Genomic DNA, 21,447 nt, shown 5'->3' on the forward strand with positions numbered 1-21,447 from the left:
ACTATTAGTCTAAAATGGTTTTCAGTCTCGACCACTTTCCTGCTAAATGTATGGGCTAAGTAGCTCATTTTGGTTTAAAGCAAATAAAACATTAAGTCTATTTTGTAACAATTGGTCACACTATATTTCAAAAAGGACAATTATCTGTGCTATTGTCACGGATTGCCGGGGCAAGCCGTGTGGAATGTAGAAAAGGACCCAAAGGGCAGCAGCTCTGGAGCAGGTGAGTGTTTATTTAACAAAAGAAAATACAAACAGCAATGGCGTGGGTGAAGGTGAAACAGGAAAACCTAAACTGGATAAAACTAACAAAACAAACCAGAAACGAAGATGCAGAGGTCCGGGGAAATACATACGGAGAGACGCAGGGAGACCGAGGGGAAACAACACAGACGAACCAGCAATTACTAAGACAGAAAATACAACTTAAATACACTCAGAGAACATAGGGAGATTACACACAGGTGGGAGACACAGCTGGGAGTGATAACCATGACGAGACTAGGGAGGCAAACTGAAAACACTCACATAAGACGCAGACCTTCACAATAAAACAGGAACTTGCACATGAAAGGACACAACCTAAGAAACGCGGACTAGATACAGGAACACACGGGCAGAACAGAGTAAACACTAACCAGAGGAAGAACAGAACCAAAATCGCGAAGAGAAAACACAAAACGCTGGGTCAAAAGGACCCAGGATCATGACAGCTATGGTCATAGGCTAGTCCTTAGCAAATAAGCAAGCTGGTTTCAAAATCAAATCATTTAGTGAAATCATTTAGGTTGTGCTTTAATTAACAGATTCTAATGAGTTAGCTAACCTAAAAATATTATTATGTTAATTAACAAACAAAGTTTGTTATATTTATTTTTGAAGTCTTTATGCTAAGCTAAGCTAACAAGGAAATAACTTCAGTTAGTAGTCAGTTGGTACGGATAAATGAGCTTCTCATGAACCTCACACCAAGACAGTAAAGAAGTATTCTCAAAAATTTTAGCTTATCACTGAACAGCTTCACAGTCACTGTATGTCGGTGTGTAATTTTGATGTGCACTAAAAAGTAACCACAATGATCTTCCAAAATATGTAGCTTTGTTCTCTAAACACAATAACTTTTCACCACCACCATATTACCTGTAATTCACCAGCCCGTCCTTACTGGAGCTGGCTTGTTATTATTATTTTTTTACTTTATGTAACATATGCACGGTTGAGGCCTACAGGTATCTTTGCTGCTTGTACAGCTTGTATGTTGGTGTAGATCCTTATCTGTTGCATGAACGTTTGTGTGTACACATTTGCACATGCACTTGTGAGCACACAAAAAAGCGTATATGCCCCGTAGGAAAACCGCTTAAAAGTCAAATGATTGTAGACTGTGTCATCGTACTGTTGAACTGTACAATTAAATTTAGATTTAGATCCATTTTCAAAACAACATTCAGTAAAGCACTGATTATTTCTCAAGCAGGCCCAAATCCTCTTTGACACCGTTGATGCTAATGTTACATAGACTTTTAATTGTTATATGCATGATGATGTAGGAGCAGACATACAGGGTACATACAGATATATATGTACATGTCTATGCTACAATCATTATAGTCAAATTTTGTTTCCAAAAAACAAAAATATTAATATAAATGCTTGATTACCATCATATTGCACAGGGGGTAGTTTCCTCATATACTCTACAAACGAGCTGTCTGGAGGTTAGCTTCTAGCTTATGGACATAAATGCAAACAAATGCAAGGCTGTAAGCAGGCAGCTGTGAAGCCTTATGTCAGTGATGTAACATGCAGACCAACTTCCCGTAATTCGCTGCCATTCCTCTACTTCTTGTGCAATTAAGTGTCTCTTTTTCTCCTTGCCTGCATTTTGTTGTGGTATGCTAGGAAATAATGACTGATGTAAACAATCTCCTGTCTGTGGTAAGCCTCTTCTCAGCGCTTGCTTCCGGAGCTGAAGGGTAGAAGGATGTGGAAACCCCCGCACTGCACCTGTGAACCAACAACTTCCTCTCACCAGTTTTTCTGTCCTCCTTATCTCTATGAAAGCATCCCCCTTCAATACAGACGCTTCTTGCTCAAACGAGACTGGCGTACGTGCCGTACATTCTTTTGGTGTTTTCCTCAGAGCATCTTCAGCACCAAAGCTTCAACGCTGGAAAATTATCTCTAGACACGCACCTTTCTGAAACCTCAATCTCATCCGGAATGAAACCAAACTGCATTTTAAGTTCTGCATGGCACAATATTTGGTAGTTAAAGCAGTACTTAAAATAATGAAGGCACAAAGGAACATGAGCCTAACCTCAGTGTGTATTGTAACACCTTCCTACATATGCTATATGTCAGCACGGGGAATAATGTGACCAACAGTATTTAATTGGTAATTTAATGTGATTCTGTGGTTTAGTGAAAGTCAGTATTAATTGTCAATATTATCAGATAAATGTGAAGGAGGTGTATTATAGGGTTCCTAGTGGACTCTCTGTTGTTTCCTTTGTTTGTGCACTGAATCAGTAACATTATAGTAAAAAAAAGTCTGTATTCTTCTCTTTTTTGCAATCACAAGGCTCACCATGACAGTTTCCAGTCTTCTGACCAAGTCACATTGTACTATGATGACTGTTGTTTTACTAAGAGTGCTAATATATTCAATGGGCACTGACCGTGGAGCCGTTACAATGGGCTTAATGACTGCATATGCAACTGCAAAATAAAGCACAGGATTAAGAATGGGAAAAGGGGGCGGGCGCACCAAAACACACACACACAGGACTGTAGACAACAAGAAGAGGATTAGGAATTAAATGTGGAACAATAAGCTGACTGTAAATACAGGTCACAGAGCTGACAAAACAGTGAGGGATCATGCTGCTGAGGACTTATTGTCTGCTGCTGAGTCCTCAAATATTACAGTGTATAAAAAGGCCACCTCACACACAGATTAGTAGGGCATTAGGGAAGTGGGCCACAACCCTGACTGACTAGTGTTAAAATAAACGAGACCTAAAACAATGAATCATTAAAAAAAGAAACACTGTATCTTTCCATTAATGTGACAAAGATGCTTGGCTGAGGGGACACTCGGTCCCCTCATGTAAGTATTCATGCGACGGATATTTTTCAGTGCCAACCTTCTCCAGAAACGTGAAACGTAACCGTAACCTGACACTTTCTGGATGCTCTATGGAGCATGAAAGAAAGGCAGTTACTATGAAATGTATTGTTTTAACTTGTAGATCTATCTCTCCACCTAACTTTACACTCTGGATAACAGTTATTTCTAGTACAAATGGAAGAATTACATATGTGTAAACCAGACACTCAGGGTATAATTAACAGGAAATGGAGGGCCTTTTCTTCAATGGTACAATATTTTTGCCTTAAAGTCAGGCAGTTTAGCATAGGAGTCAATGTGATTGCTGTGAATGCTTTTCAAGGCAGGGTCAAGTCGCCATTTAAAGACCTTCACTTCTTGACACTGCAGCACTGGATGATGGTGCTGGGCTGGTACAAGCACAAGGCAGGCTAAGGCCAGGATGATACTTTCTGGGTTGGAGCAGGGTCTGAATGAAGTAAATTGAAGTAAAGTATATGAAGTAAACCAATTGCACATGCACCCCAGGCTTCAGACTTCAAAGGAGTATAACAGGAATGACTGCTTGCCTGTCGGGTCTCCAGCTCTCTCTGTCCGCCACAGAGTATAATCGAGGCCTTAAGGAGGTTTTGTGGTCGCCACACTGGTTGTGTCGCGAGCTATCTGTGACATCACCACAGCACGATTCATATCTTCACTGTGAGCGCATCAGATGGGATGCAGTATTCTGCTGAATGACAGGTCTCACCACAGAAACAAAACCTGTGTATCAGTACACGAGTGGAGAAAGTAGACCCCGGAAGAAAACATGGAGGTTTGTTTCTGTTTTCCATGGAAAGTGTCATCTTTTCAAGCTGTTACAGCATCTTCCTGTACATAATCTGGCAATCGCTGAGCTTCTGTACTGATATGCCATTGAATGTCTACGCAATAGAACAAAAAAAGGTACACAATTTGGTTGTTTCTTTTCTCTTTTGGTGTGTGCCACTCTTCGTGAGGATGATAGCAATCTAATGGACCCTTTAAAGTTGCATTCACACTGGAAATGATTCACTCGTTACCGCATTATTGACCAGAAGAGCTCATAAACCTCTGTCTGCATCTCTTACTGAAGGAGGGAAAGCATTACTTGTGTCAGACTTGAATAACTCATTGTGCTAAACAGTTTAAAAATAGTCCGTGTATGTGTTTGCAAATCCTTGAATAACCTTTGGGAGTGAGGGCCGTTGGCTGGCTAACAGGCCCCTTGGATGACTTCTATATTATGTCACTGATAAGCAATAAAACAGTAAATTTTTTGCCCATGTGAAGAGGCACTGCAGCAATAGGAAACGGGAGAGTACAACAGGAAAGAACAATAATATTTTTTAAGTTAAGGGAACAAATGATGTGTCAGAATAGGTGTCAGAAAGATAAAAGAAGCAAAAGGGATGCAAAAATACCACCAGTGCTCACTGACACTAAAAACTAAAATAGAAATAAAAGGAAGGCAGGCAGGAAATAGTGACGACAGTGATGATTTAAATGAATTTAGACTGTAGATGTCTGCGTGTTACAAGTCTATTGATGGATGTAACTAATTTCTCGAACAAGAGCCACACTGAAGGGGTCCCTGAACATCACTAAAATTACATCATATATAGACAAGTGGGAGGTATTCAAGTATAAAGTAAAAAGAAAACACTTGTATGGCAAGAAAGGGGTGGGGGCTCCAAATGAACTGCTCCGTGGTTTATCTGTAGTGTGAATGTGAAGCAACTCAACTACCACCTTTCCATAGCATTTTTTGCTTTGCATTCTGGGATGCGGCAGGGTACCATAGATGTGCAAAGGTCATTACGGTCTAGTAACTGGCTGTGAAATTAATGTAAATTTTCCATGTTCTCCAGTCCTCCAGAACACAGCATCGTCATTACTCTATTTACTTTTGTTGCTTCACCAGACACGTGTGGCCAAAACAGGCTGAACATCTTCACAAGGTTTGAAATTGCGCATTTTGGTTCACTTGGAATTCCCTTGGCTTTTTTTCTGTGTGAAAAGAAATCAAACCACTGGGAAAAAAGCATAAATTGAACTAAAGTAAAAGAACTATTTAAAAAAAACATGACTGTTAGGTCGTGTAAAACCACCCTAACATGCACGTTCTGTGGAAGGAACCTGAAGGGAGTTAAATGTAATAGATTTTAAAACTGGCAGAAACAATGTAATAAAACTGTGATATGGCACATAGTCTCAGACTATTTTTTTAACAGGGCTGGTACACGCTTTATCTTGAAACGTGACTGCGGTGTTGGCAAATCATCTCTAAAGATAACACCGGTCTCTAAATCTTTGGACATTATTTTACAATCTGAACTTCACCACCTAAAAGAAATCATTGGGATCAATAGATACATACCCGGCAAGAGAAACCCGATGCTTTACAAGAGCTGGATGGATAGAAATATAACTATTACACTCAGAAACATGTTTATGCTGAAAGGCTAACTTTGTATATTTCAATTTACTCCAACTTTTTTCTTCATGTTTATTTAGGGTGAAAAATCAGTTTTTGTGACTAGATACAAATGTAGGTGTTACTTTTTGTCATATACTGGATTCTGTTTACCATTATTTAAATCTCCTATCAAAACCACAACCAGTGGATTAGTAAAAACACTCTTATTTCCCCAAAACTAATGAATGGTTTTGATCCATCCAGTGATTTCTTCAACTGTAAAATTTGATTTTGAGTGCAATTAATGTGTTTTGTTTGTATGAAGGTGTTATTGAAACAACGGAACATCTCTTTGTTTTTGCACTCATGTTCAGTTGTTCTGGGAACAATTCATTGAATGGTACCAACAACAACAGCAACGTAGTATTATGTTTACTCCTATAATACATTATAACACCAAACAACCCAACAATGGGTCTACTGTTCGGTGTCCTCCTCGTTAATGGTTTACTCATTGAACCAAAGGTCTTTACTCACAAGCACAAAGTTTATCCAAGCTCCACGCACCCTGACTCAACTTTGTATCAAGTCCCAAAAGACAGAGAGTTATGCACGTTTTACATAAACAGATATATGATTTAATGTATTAAACACCTTATTAATTTGGTCAGCAGACAAATTGTCAATGAAAACATCATGTGTGATGGCATGCAGTACAATGTCACGTCGTTTTTTCAGAGCTGCAATTGCACAAGATTAAATCTAATTAATTTTCTTCAGGGTCAGAAAGCATTAAGTACATTATGTTCTTTTCAGTATTTATGATAATAAGTTGGTCAAGAGGTCAAGGGGAGAAGTAGCAATTGAGTTAAAAAACAAGTTCCTCTTTTACTAAATGCATTGAATCCTGTGAAGTAAGTTCAGGTCATTTATTTTTATTTTATTCCCTACTTGGTTGGAAATTTGTATTCAACTGGAAAAATGTAGGGCAAGTCCAAATGAGTCTGTCTGTCCAGCCCTGTCACGTTGCAGCTCAACGTGACTCGAGGATACGGGCACGTCGCCAAAATAAAACGTGATGCAAGCAAACACGGGAACTGTGTGTCACATTTGAGAGACGGAAAAGGGGAAATGGCGGCCACTGCCAAAATATTTGACCTACTTCTGAGCGCCGAGAGGGAGAAGCGAAACACAGCGCGGGGAGAGCGAAGAGGGAACAGGTTTGGGAAGAGAGCTGCGAGGAATTTCACATTTTCGCAAACATATCAGAGGTAAGAAGTTTGTCTTTATTAAAATGTGATACATTTTTATTAATCTATTTCCTGTAGCACGTTTATAGGTGTAGGTGTTTTTTGTGTGCATTTTTTTTTGTTCCCAAAAGAAGTGCAACGTGCTTCATATTTTAATCACGCTAATAAACTATTATATCGTTACTAACCTCCTGGCTGCGCTCCAGCAATCTTGTTTTGGTGGCGACCACGTGACCGACTTCTCGCGTAAGGACGTCCCCTGTCTCTTCGCAGTCCATAACAAACAAGTCGCGGATAAGGGGACAGGACCGACCCACCCGTGGGTAGTGTTTGAGTGAAACTTTGCAGCGTGACAGTGTTTATGTCCGCGAGGGCTGTCACACAGCAACACCGTTAATTCCTCAAACCGGTGCGACAAAATAGCTGGAGCAGTCAAAGCGACACTTTTACCGGACTATTCTGAGATACTGACGCCTATGGTAAGATAAAAAATAATAATGTTTATAATACTAGTATTAATATTGCTGGTGGTCGTTATAGACATATATAGGCTAGTTTTTATTTTTCCTTTTCTTAATAAGATGCTAGCTTTGTTTTAATCTTTCTTTGAAGCTAACAGAGTTTGCTCGCCTCACTGCTTAAATGTAAGCGTTCTGTATGCTTTCGTAAGAAAAAATAGTGCGTGTGTGTTGTTTTATGTAGCAAGGGCGAAGAGACTAGAAAAGACATGAGGCTGTTTGTGTGTCGCATCTCATTGACCCACATCCTCGTTTAATGTAACTGCGTCACGAACTCTGGCTGCTCCCTTGTTAACCCGCAAAACCTTAAAAAATAACACCCACCGCTGTGCGTTTATCCGCAGTTTAATGCCAGTGTTATAGTGCTGCAAAGGAAATAAATGCATTTTAAAGTGGAGGGATATATATTTATTTATGTTTAGTTTGAGGAGTGGAGGATTTTTTTTCCCTCGGGGACACCGAGCATAGTAGAAACCTGACCACCAGCACACCGCGCCCACTTCATTTTCGACGCAAACAACTTTCTCTCAGGGAGCGCGGTCCTCTTACTGAACACAAAAACTGTTATGTGCCCGTTTTTTAAATGTTTTTGTACGGCAATGTGAGTTAAAATAGGTCATTGAAGTTATAAATATGTAATACGCACTCACTTAGGAAAGTGTTTGAATTGTTGTGGTTTGGGACATTGTAACGGTTCCTGTGGGTGTGCAGGTGCCGTAAATGCATTTAAGTGTACGTGTGAAAGTATAAGCATTATAAAGTATTAGGTGTCAGACAGTTGCGCAACTCCCTCACCCCCCAACCCAGGGTCTAATTGCTGTCTTTCAGGCTTATCTTCGCCCGATAGAGTGCTGGTATGTTCAAGAGCAGAATAGGCGAATTTGTAAAGTGCGTTTTCACCTCTGGAAAAACAGTGTCTTAACGGAACGTTTCTAAATCAGTTATGCAGGCAGGGGGAAAAAAAAGGCAATTCATGACCACAAACCAATTTCCAGCGCTGGGCTCCCTTCCTGAGGGTTTTGACCTACATTTGCATGGGCAAAATCATTTAGTGTTTATGTATTTATTTTAGCTTTAGGTCTGCCTTCAGGGAGGAAAGACAACTTTTTACGCTGCATTAAGTGCGTGGCAATAACTGCCTATCCCAAATACCATGTTTGTTCTTTTTAAGCCCCGGGAAGTTAGTTGGAGTTGTTTGTAAAATGTTAACTGGGTTTGGCTGGGAGTTGGAAACCAGCGGAGGCTGTGCTCAGAATTCATCAGTCTGCCTCTAATGAAATGTCACAAATGCAGGGGAAACATTTTTTTGTCGACCTTCTGACCATTACTGTCGACCTTTGGCCTGTGAACACCAGAGCAGGTTGCTGGAGATTTATTTGGCGTTAGCTCATGTACCTGTTGCTGCAACAGTTACTCAGCAGGTGAGGGCACATGTGTGTGTGTGTGTGTGTGTGTGATCACATAAAACATGTGGGCGCCCAAGAGGCCGATATGGGTGCGGGCGGGAGTTTAGGTGTTCAAAAGCTTGAGTGTGTGCGTGTGTAATCTGTGCCAGTAAAACCTCAGATCACACCTCATTTGGAACTCCACTGGACTAATATATCCATGTGTGTTTGCTCTCTGATAGGGACATGGCGATGGCCTCTAAATCAATAGCGGAACCAGCTATGGAATCTGACCCAGAGCTTTCGCGCCTGGGAGGCATCGAGGCCTGGAAGTTGAAGGCGGGGCCGGTGCGGAAGAACCTCTTTGGGCCCGTGGATCACCAGCAGCTGCAGCAGGACTTCCAGCGACTGTTCTGCATGAGTGTGGAGGTGGCCAACAAGCGCTGGAACTTTGACTTCCAGAGCGACGTGCCGTTAGAGGGCTCCAACATCCAATGGGAGGCACTAAGGTGTCAGGACGTGCCGGCGTTTTACCACAGCTGCACGGTTCGACCGCTGGCGAGGTCTGGAGCTGAGAAGACAAAGGAGAGACGGCGGACGTCGTCTTTGTCGGGCGAGGGTTCGCCTGGGTCGAGCGCCTCGTCTGGGGACGAGTACCTAGAAGTAACCACTAGGGGGTGCTACCGGATCCAGCGAACGGGGAAACGCAGACAGGCTGCGATCACAGGTGAGTTCGCTGGATTAGCTTGATTAAGACAAGGAAAGTTAAACCTCTGTGGTCACACTCATAACTGATTTCCACTCTGTTCTCTCACTCTGCAGATTTCTTCAAGGTAAAGAAGAGGAGGCTCCTGCATAACAAGGCTTCCTCTCGGCAGTAGAAAAAGCACAATGAGCGGAGGATCACCAAGTGGTCGACATCCCTCCTCACATCACCTCATATGCATCACATGTAGATATGTAGCAATATGCAAGTGACTGTCCACAAGCTCATACATGCATGGGCTTAAAAACTTCTGACACCACATACCTTTATAACTCAGCACAAGGAAGCTACCATTGCCCAAGTAAATTAGACTCTAGAAATCGGTTTTTGTGGATAGCTAGAAATAATAATAATAATACTGTATACTCTTCATACTGTTAGCTTTTTTTGTTAACTATACTGTGAAATCATTCTGAATGCACTCTCGCAGGATCCAACAGAAAACAGGCTCTAGTTTGAAGAGGTTAATGTTCTTCTGAACGTGCCTTAAGTAGTATTTGACCTCAGCCCTTGACCTTTTTTTTTCTCCCCACCCTCCCTCTTGCTGCAAGTCATAAGTGATTTTCATTTGACAAGTTTAGCCTTTAGTCTAACCCCACAGCGCGTGGGGTCAAAACCTCGCCCGTAGTCAAAATGTGGTGACGTGACTGGGATCAACCTTTGGGGCAAAAGGTCAGCGGTGGAGGTTTCTTAGGGAATGTGGCTGTACGTCAGGGTTTTAAATTATAATAATGTTTCATATATCACTATTTAGTATTCAGATTGATAAAAAAAATAAAGTGTAAAAGCGAGGTAATTAAATTACAACTTAGACTACAAGCCCTTATGGCTCATAAAACACTCCACCGTTGCCACTTAAAACTATCTGAAACCATCAAAACACAGCAAAAAAAAAAAGTACAAACTATTTCCCCTTTTTTTTGCTTTATATTATTAGCATCTTTTTGGCAACAGACTATAAACATATCTTAATGGTTGGCTTAAGCTTTTATTAATGTAGCATGTTCCCACTCTTCGTGTGATATTGTAAATGCGAATGTAGTGTTTTTATCACTGTGGTGCAGCTCAGAGGAACCAAATCTTCTGGTTCTACCGTTTAACTTTTTTTTTAATATATAAAAAAGTGTCACATTTTCTGTTGCTGTGCAGTTGTATAAGGCTTGTATATAGAAGATACATATATGTATGTGTGAGTGTGTCAATGTTTTTTCTCCCCTTTTATTTTGTTTTTTCATTCGTTTTAAAAGTTGCGGCAGCTGATGCAGTCCAACCAAAGGATTAAGTTGCACACTGTTTGAGCGATCAGTTGTGGGTTACAGAAAGTCTCCAACACTTTAAAAACAAAAAGAGTTTTTCTGTTGTGATCCGTTACTGCATGTTTTGTGACTCAAATAGCATGCGGCTTGCCCTAGCTACAGTGATTCTAATTTGTATAAGGGTAAAAAGCCATAGCCTGGGTTTATCTGTTGTAACTACCTCATCATAAAATTCAATAACACAAATATAAGAAAATCAGAAAAAGACAAAAAAAATCAATCAGTGTAGCTCAGGTTGTTTGTGTCTACAGGCATGAAAGAGAGACAGACTCAACGAGGGGGAAGTTGTTATTCTGTTGTGGTAAAAACCTGTTGCTTCGTGTCGGGTTTCTCATCAGGTGAAAGAGTCAGTGTGTCATAGGGCCGTGCAGAGGAAACTCGCCGAGGGGCGGTGTGGGGTTAGCTTTTGTTGTTGTTCCCTTTACTTTGCTTTGACACCATTCCCAAAATACACATGAGGAAAACAACAAGGGTCAGATTTAACCAGAACAAGAGGAAAAAGGTCTCAGATCCTATCTGGATCAAAGGATTTCTGCATCCAGATGATAAGTGGTCTGTAAGTGCCCCCCCTCCAGAGTGTGTCTGTCTCTCTTTCATGACTCAGCTGCCTCACCATGAAAGTAGTTGTTTATAATCATGTTGGGTTTGACTTCCATGATTTTGCACAACTGTTTTTCACACATTTCATAAAAGCAGAAATTGCTTCTTCTTTCTTTTTAAAATCTTTTACTTTATCTCTGTGTAAGTTTGAATGTGCATCTGTTTTCTCAGCGTGTTTGTAGTAACTTATTTTCAGTCTTTGTCATTTGTTTTCAGAGGGACATCATTTTAAATTCCCCATTCTTTCTTGTTGTTTTGGTTTAGTTTTGTTTTGCTGTAACTAACTAATTGTTTTTCTTTGAAACCATATCATTGCACTACTTTAAACATTTTTGACAAAGGAACTACTTTTTTTATGGTAATCTTCAAAAATAAGGAAAAAAAAATTTCTTAAAGAGAAACAGACATGGAGTAGATGTGTCCAAGCAGATCTGCCATGTTGTTGAACGTGGCTTCTAACGGTTAAGCAGCATTTTGTAGCTTTGCTCCTCAAATCCACTAAGAGGAAAAATAAAAATAAAATAAAATCTAAGAAAAATTTGGACAGAAATAGAATGAATCTCTAGTGTCTCACTCTGCTCAAGCAACCGCTGCTTTCCTAACTCACCTGTCGCAGCTATATTAAAAGGTAGTGCATACTTTGTATATGCATGAATGTATGACAATATTTCCATACGATTTATAATAATTTTTTTTAAACTGTAATTTAATACTGGTATATGTATCTTTGCAACATGTAAGAAGTGTAATTAAAAGAGATTAATTGTTGAGTTGAATGAAGGCTGTTGGTGTTTTAATGTGCTTCAGTCAGTTAAATGTTTATGAATTATATGGATATAAACTGAAATTACCAGCACAACACTTGTTTCTGCTTCAACAGGAAAGAAAAGGGAGTGAAGGTTTAAGTTTGCATTCAGAGCACCCCCTGGTGGATTTGATACAACACTGCACAGACAGCAAACCATGAAATAAAAATTGCATTTATTTAAAACAAAAAACAGTTACATTTGTTAAAAATTATATGGAATCTCATATGATTTTTTTTTATTTTCAAGAGACAAAGAAAATTTCTTAGCATGATAAAAAAAATTGCAATAGCTATTCCTAAATGTGCTTTACACAATCCTATATAGCTACATGCAAATGTGCAGCTAAATTAACCATCTTAACCAGAATAAATTGCCCACCTTGCAGATACCACTGCATCTAAATTAAACATATTTACCTACACTGGCTGTTAAAACCTAAATCTGGACATAACCTACATGGATTTACAGTTAAAAATCAGTTAAAACATATGCAGGGCTCCTGATGCACACAGGCAAACCTTTCCACCATGGTAGTGTGTTTTACAGAAATAAGGCATGCTATGCTGTTAACACAGAGTTTAAGAACATTTCTGCCCGTGTGTGCAAGTTAAGACACTAAAACTTAAGATGTCAACATTCGAGCAAACAGTAAATGGAAAAGGGAAAAATGAAAATCGCATGTACACAGAATGAAGAGAACCAGCCCCCTGCCATGAAAAGACTTTACAGTACAACATTAAAACACAATTACAAAAAACTGTACACAGGTGAGATAAAATGGCAGTGATCTGGAGCTTTCCCAGACCTCTAAAAGTGATTTATTAAAATGTTTTAAGGCTTGTGCCTGATTACTGTGAGAAGAACATAGTGCAATATTTAAAATGACTAAAATATGATACATATCTACAAGAACTGATTACAGAGTTCTACTTTACAATCACTGTTCACATTCCTTGGGCATTAAGCTTTCTCAAAGAGTCTGATCTTTATGGTAAGAAGCTCTAGTTTCTATATTTGGCAACACTGATTCAAATACATCAACATTCACATCCATTTAAAACCTTAAAATATACACATTAGTACATTCTGGGATGTTTTACAAAGCCCTGAATATACAGAACAGTGCAACCTGTTGTGGTTTTTTTCTTCTTAAGGCAAGGACTTCAGCTCAAACTCCAAATCTTACATGCACTGTAAGTAGCATCATCTTTCAACAACCACAAAATCACACCAGACCTGATTACAGTAAAAACTGATGGTGGTTAAGATTTCTTACAGCTGCCGTTGCCGCGCTCGCCTCTCTGTCCACATGGCCCGCAGCTCTCTAACAAGCAAGGGAGTGATGAACACAATGCTGCCCGCAGTCTGTAACACGAAGAGAAGAAGCCTTAAGCAACAAGCGCAAACTGTATATAAAAGATGGATGGAATGTCTTGGACTGAAAAGTGTAACCAGGTGTCATGCTTCGTGACGGTCAGCAGGGGGAGTTTATAAGAAATCCAGCTTACATCTCACTTGATTTACGACCTCGGTAAACACTTTTCTGATTAATTCAAAGTTAAAGTCTTATTTAACACGTTTTGTCCTTTTAAGGATAAGAATTATCTTACCATGACAATGAAGAAGTAGAACACGCTCATCCAGCCCAGCTTGCTCTCTATCAGAGACACCAAGTACTAGAAGACGAGGGAGAAAATGGTCAAATTAAAGGTCAGTCTGATCACTCGTGTGTATACAGTCAATGTCATAGCTGTGTCACAAAAAGGCATCAGTGGAAGCAAACATGCTCTCATGCTGCCAAATTCATTCTGTTTAATTCTCCAATTTGATTTTTTTTTCATCTTTACCTGTCCTGCAGCAGCTCCTATACTTCCAGTTCCATCCACTATACCAGTGACAGTAGCCAAGGCCTCCTTACTGCCCCTCAGAGCATCCTGCCTGCCAAGGTCAGCAGATATGGCCGAACTGATTATGTTGGACGGCCCACCAATGAAGAGTCCGGTAATAGCTAGCAGCACACCGTTTATCACCTGGTCATTAGGTGATCCTGAGAGAGTGGATTTTAAACGCAAAATTAATCGTGTGAATTTTAAACCTTACAGTGTTATTGTGAGTTTGACGCCTTGACTCATGAAATGCAGTTTTTTTTGTTTTATTATTATGAAGAAGAAGATATCAGATCGTGAGCTGTTGTTAGATGACGTGCATGTACTTACGGCTGTATCCCACCAGGGCTCCGATTGCCAGCATCAGACTGACGACCAGCACCGGCGCTCTCTTCCCCATAAAGTCAGAGATCAGACCCTGAAATGTTCCTCCTGATACAAAAAATAGCATGATCAAGGCAAATTAGGAACTGACAAACTGCAAAGTTATTTACCAATGAATACATTACACGTGGGGCTGCATACATTACAGCTCCACTTTAGGACCCTGCCAAAAATAAATAAATATTCACACCACACATTATTTTGTTTAAACCACCATTAAGTACAGCAAGGATCAAAATCAGCCGTGCCGCACACCTGTCGAGGGCGTACTCTGCCTCTCAACTTATGACAGCTGGGATGGCCTCTAGCCCCGCCCCCTACACTGAATTAGACAAGTGGAAGAAAATAGATGGATGAAGGATCCAAATCAAGTTATGCTTATCTGATGGTGCCCCCACCTCCAGAGGCTGCATGCCCCACCGTTAGAGAACCACTGCACTACTATAAGTTGTGATAATAACATTCTATTATTAAGCATCATACAAAATGATGAGTGATAAGTGATTTTAAACAGGACCTTTACTGCTCATTACCAGCTCCAATGGTTTTATTCTTGGACTCTATAAGAGCAGCTTTGCTTTGATCCCAGCTCCAAACAATCTCACACTGGTCCCCAGCTCATCAGTTCTCTGAAACAAGCTGTTTTAGTTCCTCTCCTTACATACTTCCTTTAAGCAAACTTTGCCCTGATTGGTTGCCCCTCGCAAACAAAGTGTAAAGAGCGGGAGGGATCTGAGATGACCATATCAGGACTATGGTTGCACAGCCAAAAGTCGGGAAAAACATTTCTGGAAAGAGTGTTCAGAGAAGCCTGAGTGTTTAGTCACAGGGATGACTGACTGTTTCTTTCAAAATAGAAAGTCAAACCTCAGTTTTATAACAGAACTTTTTTCTTTTTCAAGCAGCTGCTTACCGATGATTCCTCCGACATCATACCACACAGACAGGCGGTCGGCCTGGGCTTCCTTCCACTTGTAGTTGTTGCTCAAGTAGAAGGGAAGCCAGAAGAAGAAGGAGTAGTTGACCAGCTTCAGACATGCATAAGCCAGGGAATACTGCAGTGCAAGCGAGACAAAGTCATCACACTATAAAAACATTGTTATATAGTTTTATATAGTTCGTCTTCTTCACACTCACAGGCAACACCCCAGGAAGACAGAAAGCCTTTAAGAAGCCGATGGCCTGTGGAGACTCAGCTGGAGGCTCTACAGGCTGCTCGACAGACTGGCCTCGCCTGCTGTACTTCTCCGCCTCCACCTCATCCTCCTCGTCGCTCATCAGAGGCTTGTGGCTGTCTGTGTCTGTCTCAATGGGGCTGAGTCCAGTTTCTGACTCCAAGCTCAGACCTGACACACACACACACACACATTAAAGGAGACCATAAGTTTAATCAAAAGTTTAGCTTATTCAAACTGTTTCAACTTGAGGTAGAGACGAGTTCACACCTCTCATGGAAAGAAGTTATAAAAAGTAAAGATACAAAGTTGATGGTATTTCAAAACAAGCTGAAACCTGATCACATAGTATATGCACCAATGTATTAAGAAGAAATGAGGGTTATAAATTTTTAAGCATTATGGAGAATATGAACACATATGCAACATTCTGGGAAGTACTTTGAGTCACCTTAATATATTTAAAGCATGCAAAAACAAAAAAACAAGCAAACACCCTGCAAATTTTTTACATTTTTAACATCTAACTTGCTTCCTGAAGTCCTTACCAACTTCCTTTGGGGAGGTAAGCAGGCCGAAGAACACGACCACCCCTCCCGCAAACTGCACAACAGAGGTCACCAGGAAGGCGTACTGCACACAGCAACAGTCAGCACATTATTTCAGTGCTTAGTTGTTGGCAATGTTAAGTGGGGCGGGGGGGGGGGCGGCAACAATAAAACATGTTTGTCTATGTGTGCTTCACCTCATATCCATATTTGAGAACACTGGAAGCAAGGAAAGCACCCAGGATGTTGCCTACAGAGGCGCATGCACTCCACAGGCCAAACACAAAACCACGACTGAAAAAGAGATAAATGGCATTAAGTTTATTTATAGAACAGCTTTAAGTATTTTTTACTCTGTCACTCGCCGTTTTTAATATGAGCAGAATATGCCCTGCTGCAGAGCAAAACTGGGTCTAAATAGGCCTATGTTCTCACTGTGGCACCAGTGAATAGAGGCTATTGATGGCGAGTGTGAGCATCTGTATTTCCATTTGGGCGTGTATGATGAAGGTCGACTTGGCAAATATGAGCCTGACTAATATTTCTGGGTTGGACAGATGCTGTGTCTGTGATCCAAACTCATCTGGCAGCCGTTAAGGCAAAGATAATGACATTCACAGAAATGACACGCACCCCGCCTTCCCGAACCAGTTGCCCATGACGGCCACCACGCAGGGCCAGACGGCCGACTGCAGCAGGCCGTTCAGCACCCACAGGCTGCTGTACAGGTAGATGTTGTAGATGTGGAGCCATTCAGTCAAAGTGCCAAACACAAACTCCTGCAGAAACATGCACAGCTGTCTTGAGTGTTTGGTGTTGTAGTTGTCAGAAACTTTACTTTTTGTGTGGATTTTATACAGATACCAGCAATGATTAATGCAAAAACCACCACCCTAATAATCAATCATATAATTCTGTACTATGTACTAACCACTGCAGCAGAGCCACACAGGCCGAAGCAGAGCACATAGCGGAGGTTCACTCTGTCTCCAATCATACCACTCAGATACAGACCCTGTGTGGACACGAACAAAAAAATGGAGAAAATAAATAAATAAATAAAAGTCTGATCTGATTTTGTTCAAATTACAGGCATAATGTACTTTCTCAGTGAGTTCCAAGAACAAATCTGATACTTAGTGTTACAGAGATGTGCTGGCCTTTGTTTTACTCTCATCATAATCCACACAGGTCACCAGATGGTTCAAATGATTTCCATTCCTGAGTAAATGCAGGCCCAACTTGGCACGGGGTCGATACACAAAATTATCTTCTGCTCACAGTTTTACCAATTTGTGTGGCAGACGCATCCTAATAAACAATGAAAATCATGTACTCACCACTGCATATGAGAAGAGGAAGATGGAGTCCAGAATCCCCAGAAACAGAGTGGCCTGCTTTTCATCCTCAAACAGACGATTATCCTGCCAGGTCTGGGACAGTCAGAGAAAACGTGATTGTGCAGAGTTCATACAGGCTCTTAGACCAAGGACGTGACTGTAAAAGTTTTGCTTTTGTGCATCAGGGATTAAGTTAAACTGCAGAGAAGCTAAGTGTGCACATTGAAAAACAATAACACACAAAAAAAAGTAAAAAAAAACAAAGGCTTTACTTTGGAATTGTGGCCAGCCAAAAATATTTCTGACTTATTTTAATTTCAGCGTTGTATATGTGGGAGACACATTGTTCTGTGCTGTATGCTCATTACCTCGCCAGGCGAGAAGTCTGGGGAGCTGTCATTAAGAATGAAAGGCGTCCACTGAGCTGAGATGCTCACTTTCACATTGCTGAATGTCTTCCTGGACGCATGCAGCAACACGTAGCTGGAAAGACAGAAAGCAGTTTTACTCAGAAAGGAATGACAAAACATATGTGGACAAACATTTACTGAAAGTGCAGCGCAGTTATTTCATTCTTATTTAATATGATGGATCAATTAAAGGTTACATTTACGAGTTTTGAACATGCTTTTTGTTTTGAACACGGATTTTTGAGGGCTCTTGGGTACAACAGCTCTCTACTTGTAAATAAAAAGGTAAAATTCCAAAGTAATGTCATTTCAGCTGTGCAAGAAACACTGAAATTACATACTTAAAAATGAAAATGAAAAAAAAAAACCCCAAACAAAATCCACTTCCAAAACAACTGAATGCTTAAGCCAAATTTATGCTTGTAATAAAGATTTCATGCACAAATGTCCGATGCCATGGCAACAGCAATTGCTCTATATGACTTTTACTTGAACCAAAATAAAGCAAAGCCTATTATATGATACACACTGTCTATTTAAAACGACATTAATTTCTTTGCTAGATTTGTTAAATAAAAGAAAACTAAAACTAAACGTTAGTAGCAAAAATAGGGTTACAGCGAACAACTAATAAACCTCCACAGTGAATAGGGATGTGCATTTCCATGCATATGATTTGATCAAAAATTGTTAAAAAACAAACAAGAAAATGGATACATTTATTTTTTCCTACACTCTAATGTGTTTCAGAGTATGATAATAAAACAAGACAGATAAATCTGAGCTGATTTAATCTCTCATAGATCTTTAACTTGACCTCACAGCTCACATGCATTCACACTGCATTAACTATATGGCTAGATTGGACTTGCTGGGATTAAAACTGCTGCAAAAAATGTGTGTAAATTCCATCATTCCAGATACAGTTTCAAGTTTTCAAGTTTGTGCAGCTCTTGTCAGTTTTCTGTTAGTCTGTGGATATCTCACGTAGCACAATGTTATCTAGACACCGGCACAGGATGACATTTGCATTCCTACTCAAGGCTTACAGGAAGTTCTATAGGGCGGGGTGACTCCAAATTACCTAAAGAAGGTGAGAAGAAAGACAACCAGATGATGATGAGTGTACTGTGACAGAGAGGCACAGCATGATGGAGGCATCACAGGAGCGGCCAAAACAAGAAAGAGGAGGAAGGTGTTGGTGAAGGTCTTCGAGGACAGGGAGGGGGTTCAGCTAGAGTCTTCCACTATACCACATGGGACAAACACATCACTAGACGTGCCTGGAGAAGAAAGAAAGCCAATGTCAAACTAAATAACGTATTTTTCATTCAGCACTGATTATAGGACAGGGCTGCAGACACAGACCACAGGGGAAACTCCTCTGATTACATAAAGAAGGCAGATTTTACAGAAGCCTATGGGAAAACAACCCCTCAGCTCCCCTTATCTATCACCTGTGTAAACACTTTCCTTATGAGCTTATGGCTTCAGCTGACAGTCACAAGTTTTATCTAATAAAACACACTGTTTGTGTTGTAAATTTTTATCCCAACAAAAGTGAAACACAACGATAAAGCAGGGTTTTCTTTAGGCAAGGCCTAACAAGACTGACCAGTATGGTGCTCGGCCCTGGTTTTAAAACCAGGATGGGTAACATCACTCTGTTCAAAGCTTCACACCAATACACCCTGACCTCACTATCCATATGGTGGGTACATCCAGCTATCATATACAGTCTATAGTTCAATGGAGACTGTGGGATAAATATTATTGTGGCTCATTAATTCGTTTCAAGTCTCTGATAATTCCAATATGGCAGCCAGTCAGTACTTCTTGTTAAAGAACTATGTCCCCATAGGTTAAAAGATAAATATGAAGTAATGCACCTCGTCTGAAAGCTGGGATTTGTGTGTTGCCTTAAAAAAAAGAGGGCTCAATGGACCCAGTGTACACTGACTGTCTTCATTCCATCCTGTTCAGCTGTAACACTGCTTTGCTTCATCTTTATAGCGCTCTACCAGAATACACGGACCGAAATGATGGCAAAACTCTGGTGAGCTGCTGATGACCTGCTTGCTTAGCATGACTATTTTAATGCTTGGACCAATTTCTCGAAGTCAGTTTGAGATCTGAGTTTTCTAACTCTCGACACATTTGATAAAAGTGGTCGAAAGCAGGTGTGAAAAATAAAAATGAAAGTCACTTCGAGTACTTGACACGGGAAATCCTGAGGGGCCGGTGTTGTGCCAAAAAGTGATTGCCTGCCAAAAACTGATTTCCGGTATTTGCCAAAAACTGATTGCTCGTATTTCAACTGCTATAAGTAACTTGTTGGGCTATAATATGTGAAACCTATGTCAAATGTATCCCTTGTGGATGACATAAAGTCATCTTGAGCCACAAACAACATTCGTGTAACAAGGTAGAAGCCGCAATCAGTTTTTGACAGTGACTTTTATATAACCTTTATTTATGCAGTTACAAAAATCTCATTAACATAAAAAATGTCTTTTGTAAGAGTAAGTTGGCCAAGAGGACAGCAGACATGGCAGCAAATATTACAATAGTTCTGTAAAATTATTTTAAGTGGGGATAAAGGACCGGATTGGTTATAATGTAAGTACAATAACACAGAGTTATAAAGATACTTGAAAAACAGATAATTTTTTAATTCTATATATAACCCCTTTGTAAACCCGAAGCCTATTTACCAACATACGTAAAGATATTACACATAAAAAATACACAGAAACATTGGAAATCAGTTTTTGGCAGTATTACACAGTATCTACAATAGTTTGTACACCCTTGTTTAAACTCTAGTTTTAAACTAGATGCAATACAAAAACAAAACTCTGTAACAGTGGCAAATGAGGTGCATGGGAAAGTTTAATCATGGACACCTCTTTTCATTCATTTTGCTGTTATAGAACCTTCATATAGGACAGAAGTGTCTGACAAGCTCCCAGAAGACAAAAAGGATCTAACAAAAAATTGTCTGCAGTGTGGGCTATGCTGTGCACTTAATACAGCACACTGGAGGAATATGACCGAGACGTGCTGTGCTGACAAATTTCGATAGCTCGGAACAGACGGGCTTTTGTTTTGAACTAAGCAATCACAATTTTATGGACTCCGTGGTTAAATAATGATTTACGTCTTCGTGGATCAACGACACATCTTGCCACTGAAGTTATAAACCCTCCACTGTTGTTCTGCCAACCGAATTAACGTTTATTTTGTGAAAAGAAGCTACTGCCACACCTACAGAGCAGTTTCTCTCCACCTCGGCTTTCTTAGTAACAAGCCGCATACTGGTTCGAGCCTTTCGAGTCAATTCCGGGTTCGTTGCGCCTTTAAAATCACCACAAACATCTCCGAAAAAACAGCTGACTGCTACTAACTCTTTGAAAACAAAAACATATGCTGACCTTTCAGCTCTGAGTCCCGTTGGCTAGCTTGCTCTTGATGAAGCGTCAGTTTTGTGTTTACTGTGGGTTGCCCCGTC

At 40.3% G+C, this 21,447-nt stretch overlaps 2 protein-coding genes across 3 annotated transcripts; one reads left to right on the forward strand and one right to left on the reverse strand.

Annotated features, from left to right (window-relative positions):
• Positions 1 to 6,653: 6,653 nt before the first annotated feature.
• On the forward strand, positions 6,654 to 12,160 carry cdkn1d (cyclin-dependent kinase inhibitor 1D). 2 transcript variants are annotated; one of them, XM_085437643.1, is made up of 3 exons: positions 6,654 to 6,820; positions 8,945 to 9,429; positions 9,525 to 12,160. In XM_085437643.1, the coding sequence occupies exons 1-3, from the start codon at positions 6,681 to 6,683 to the stop codon at positions 9,581 to 9,583; spliced, it is 684 nt and encodes a 227-aa protein (XP_085293769.1). In that variant the 5' UTR covers positions 6,654 to 6,680; the 3' UTR covers positions 9,584 to 12,160. The 2 variants fall into 2 exon arrangements, with proteins under 2 accessions (XP_085293769.1, XP_085293770.1); XM_085437644.1 differs by lacking the exon at positions 6,654 to 6,820 and adding an exon at positions 7,093 to 7,278.
• Positions 12,161 to 12,346: 186 nt separating this feature from the next.
• On the reverse strand, positions 12,347 to 21,436 carry slc37a3 (solute carrier family 37 member 3). The gene is made up of 14 exons (XM_085437641.1): positions 21,371 to 21,436; positions 19,021 to 19,219; positions 17,895 to 18,009; positions 17,527 to 17,619; positions 17,118 to 17,201; positions 16,820 to 16,965; positions 16,384 to 16,480; positions 16,187 to 16,271; positions 15,601 to 15,809; positions 15,377 to 15,518; positions 14,410 to 14,511; positions 14,041 to 14,240; positions 13,804 to 13,869; positions 12,347 to 13,558 (listed from the first exon to the last, which is right to left on the reverse strand). Exons 2-14 carry the CDS (start codon positions 19,095 to 19,097, stop codon positions 13,466 to 13,468), a joined length of 1,509 nt encoding a protein of 502 aa, XP_085293767.1. The 5' UTR covers positions 19,098 to 19,219; positions 21,371 to 21,436; the 3' UTR covers positions 12,347 to 13,465.
• Between the last annotated feature and the right edge of the window lie 11 nt (positions 21,437 to 21,447).

This window comes from Copadichromis virginalis, linkage group LG17 (genome assembly GCF_057382275.1).
Source record: "Copadichromis virginalis isolate Kocher_CV1m ecotype Utaka linkage group LG17, C_Virginalis_male_GT1.1, whole genome shotgun sequence".
Taxonomy (NCBI): domain Eukaryota; kingdom Metazoa; phylum Chordata; class Actinopteri; order Cichliformes; family Cichlidae; genus Copadichromis; species Copadichromis virginalis.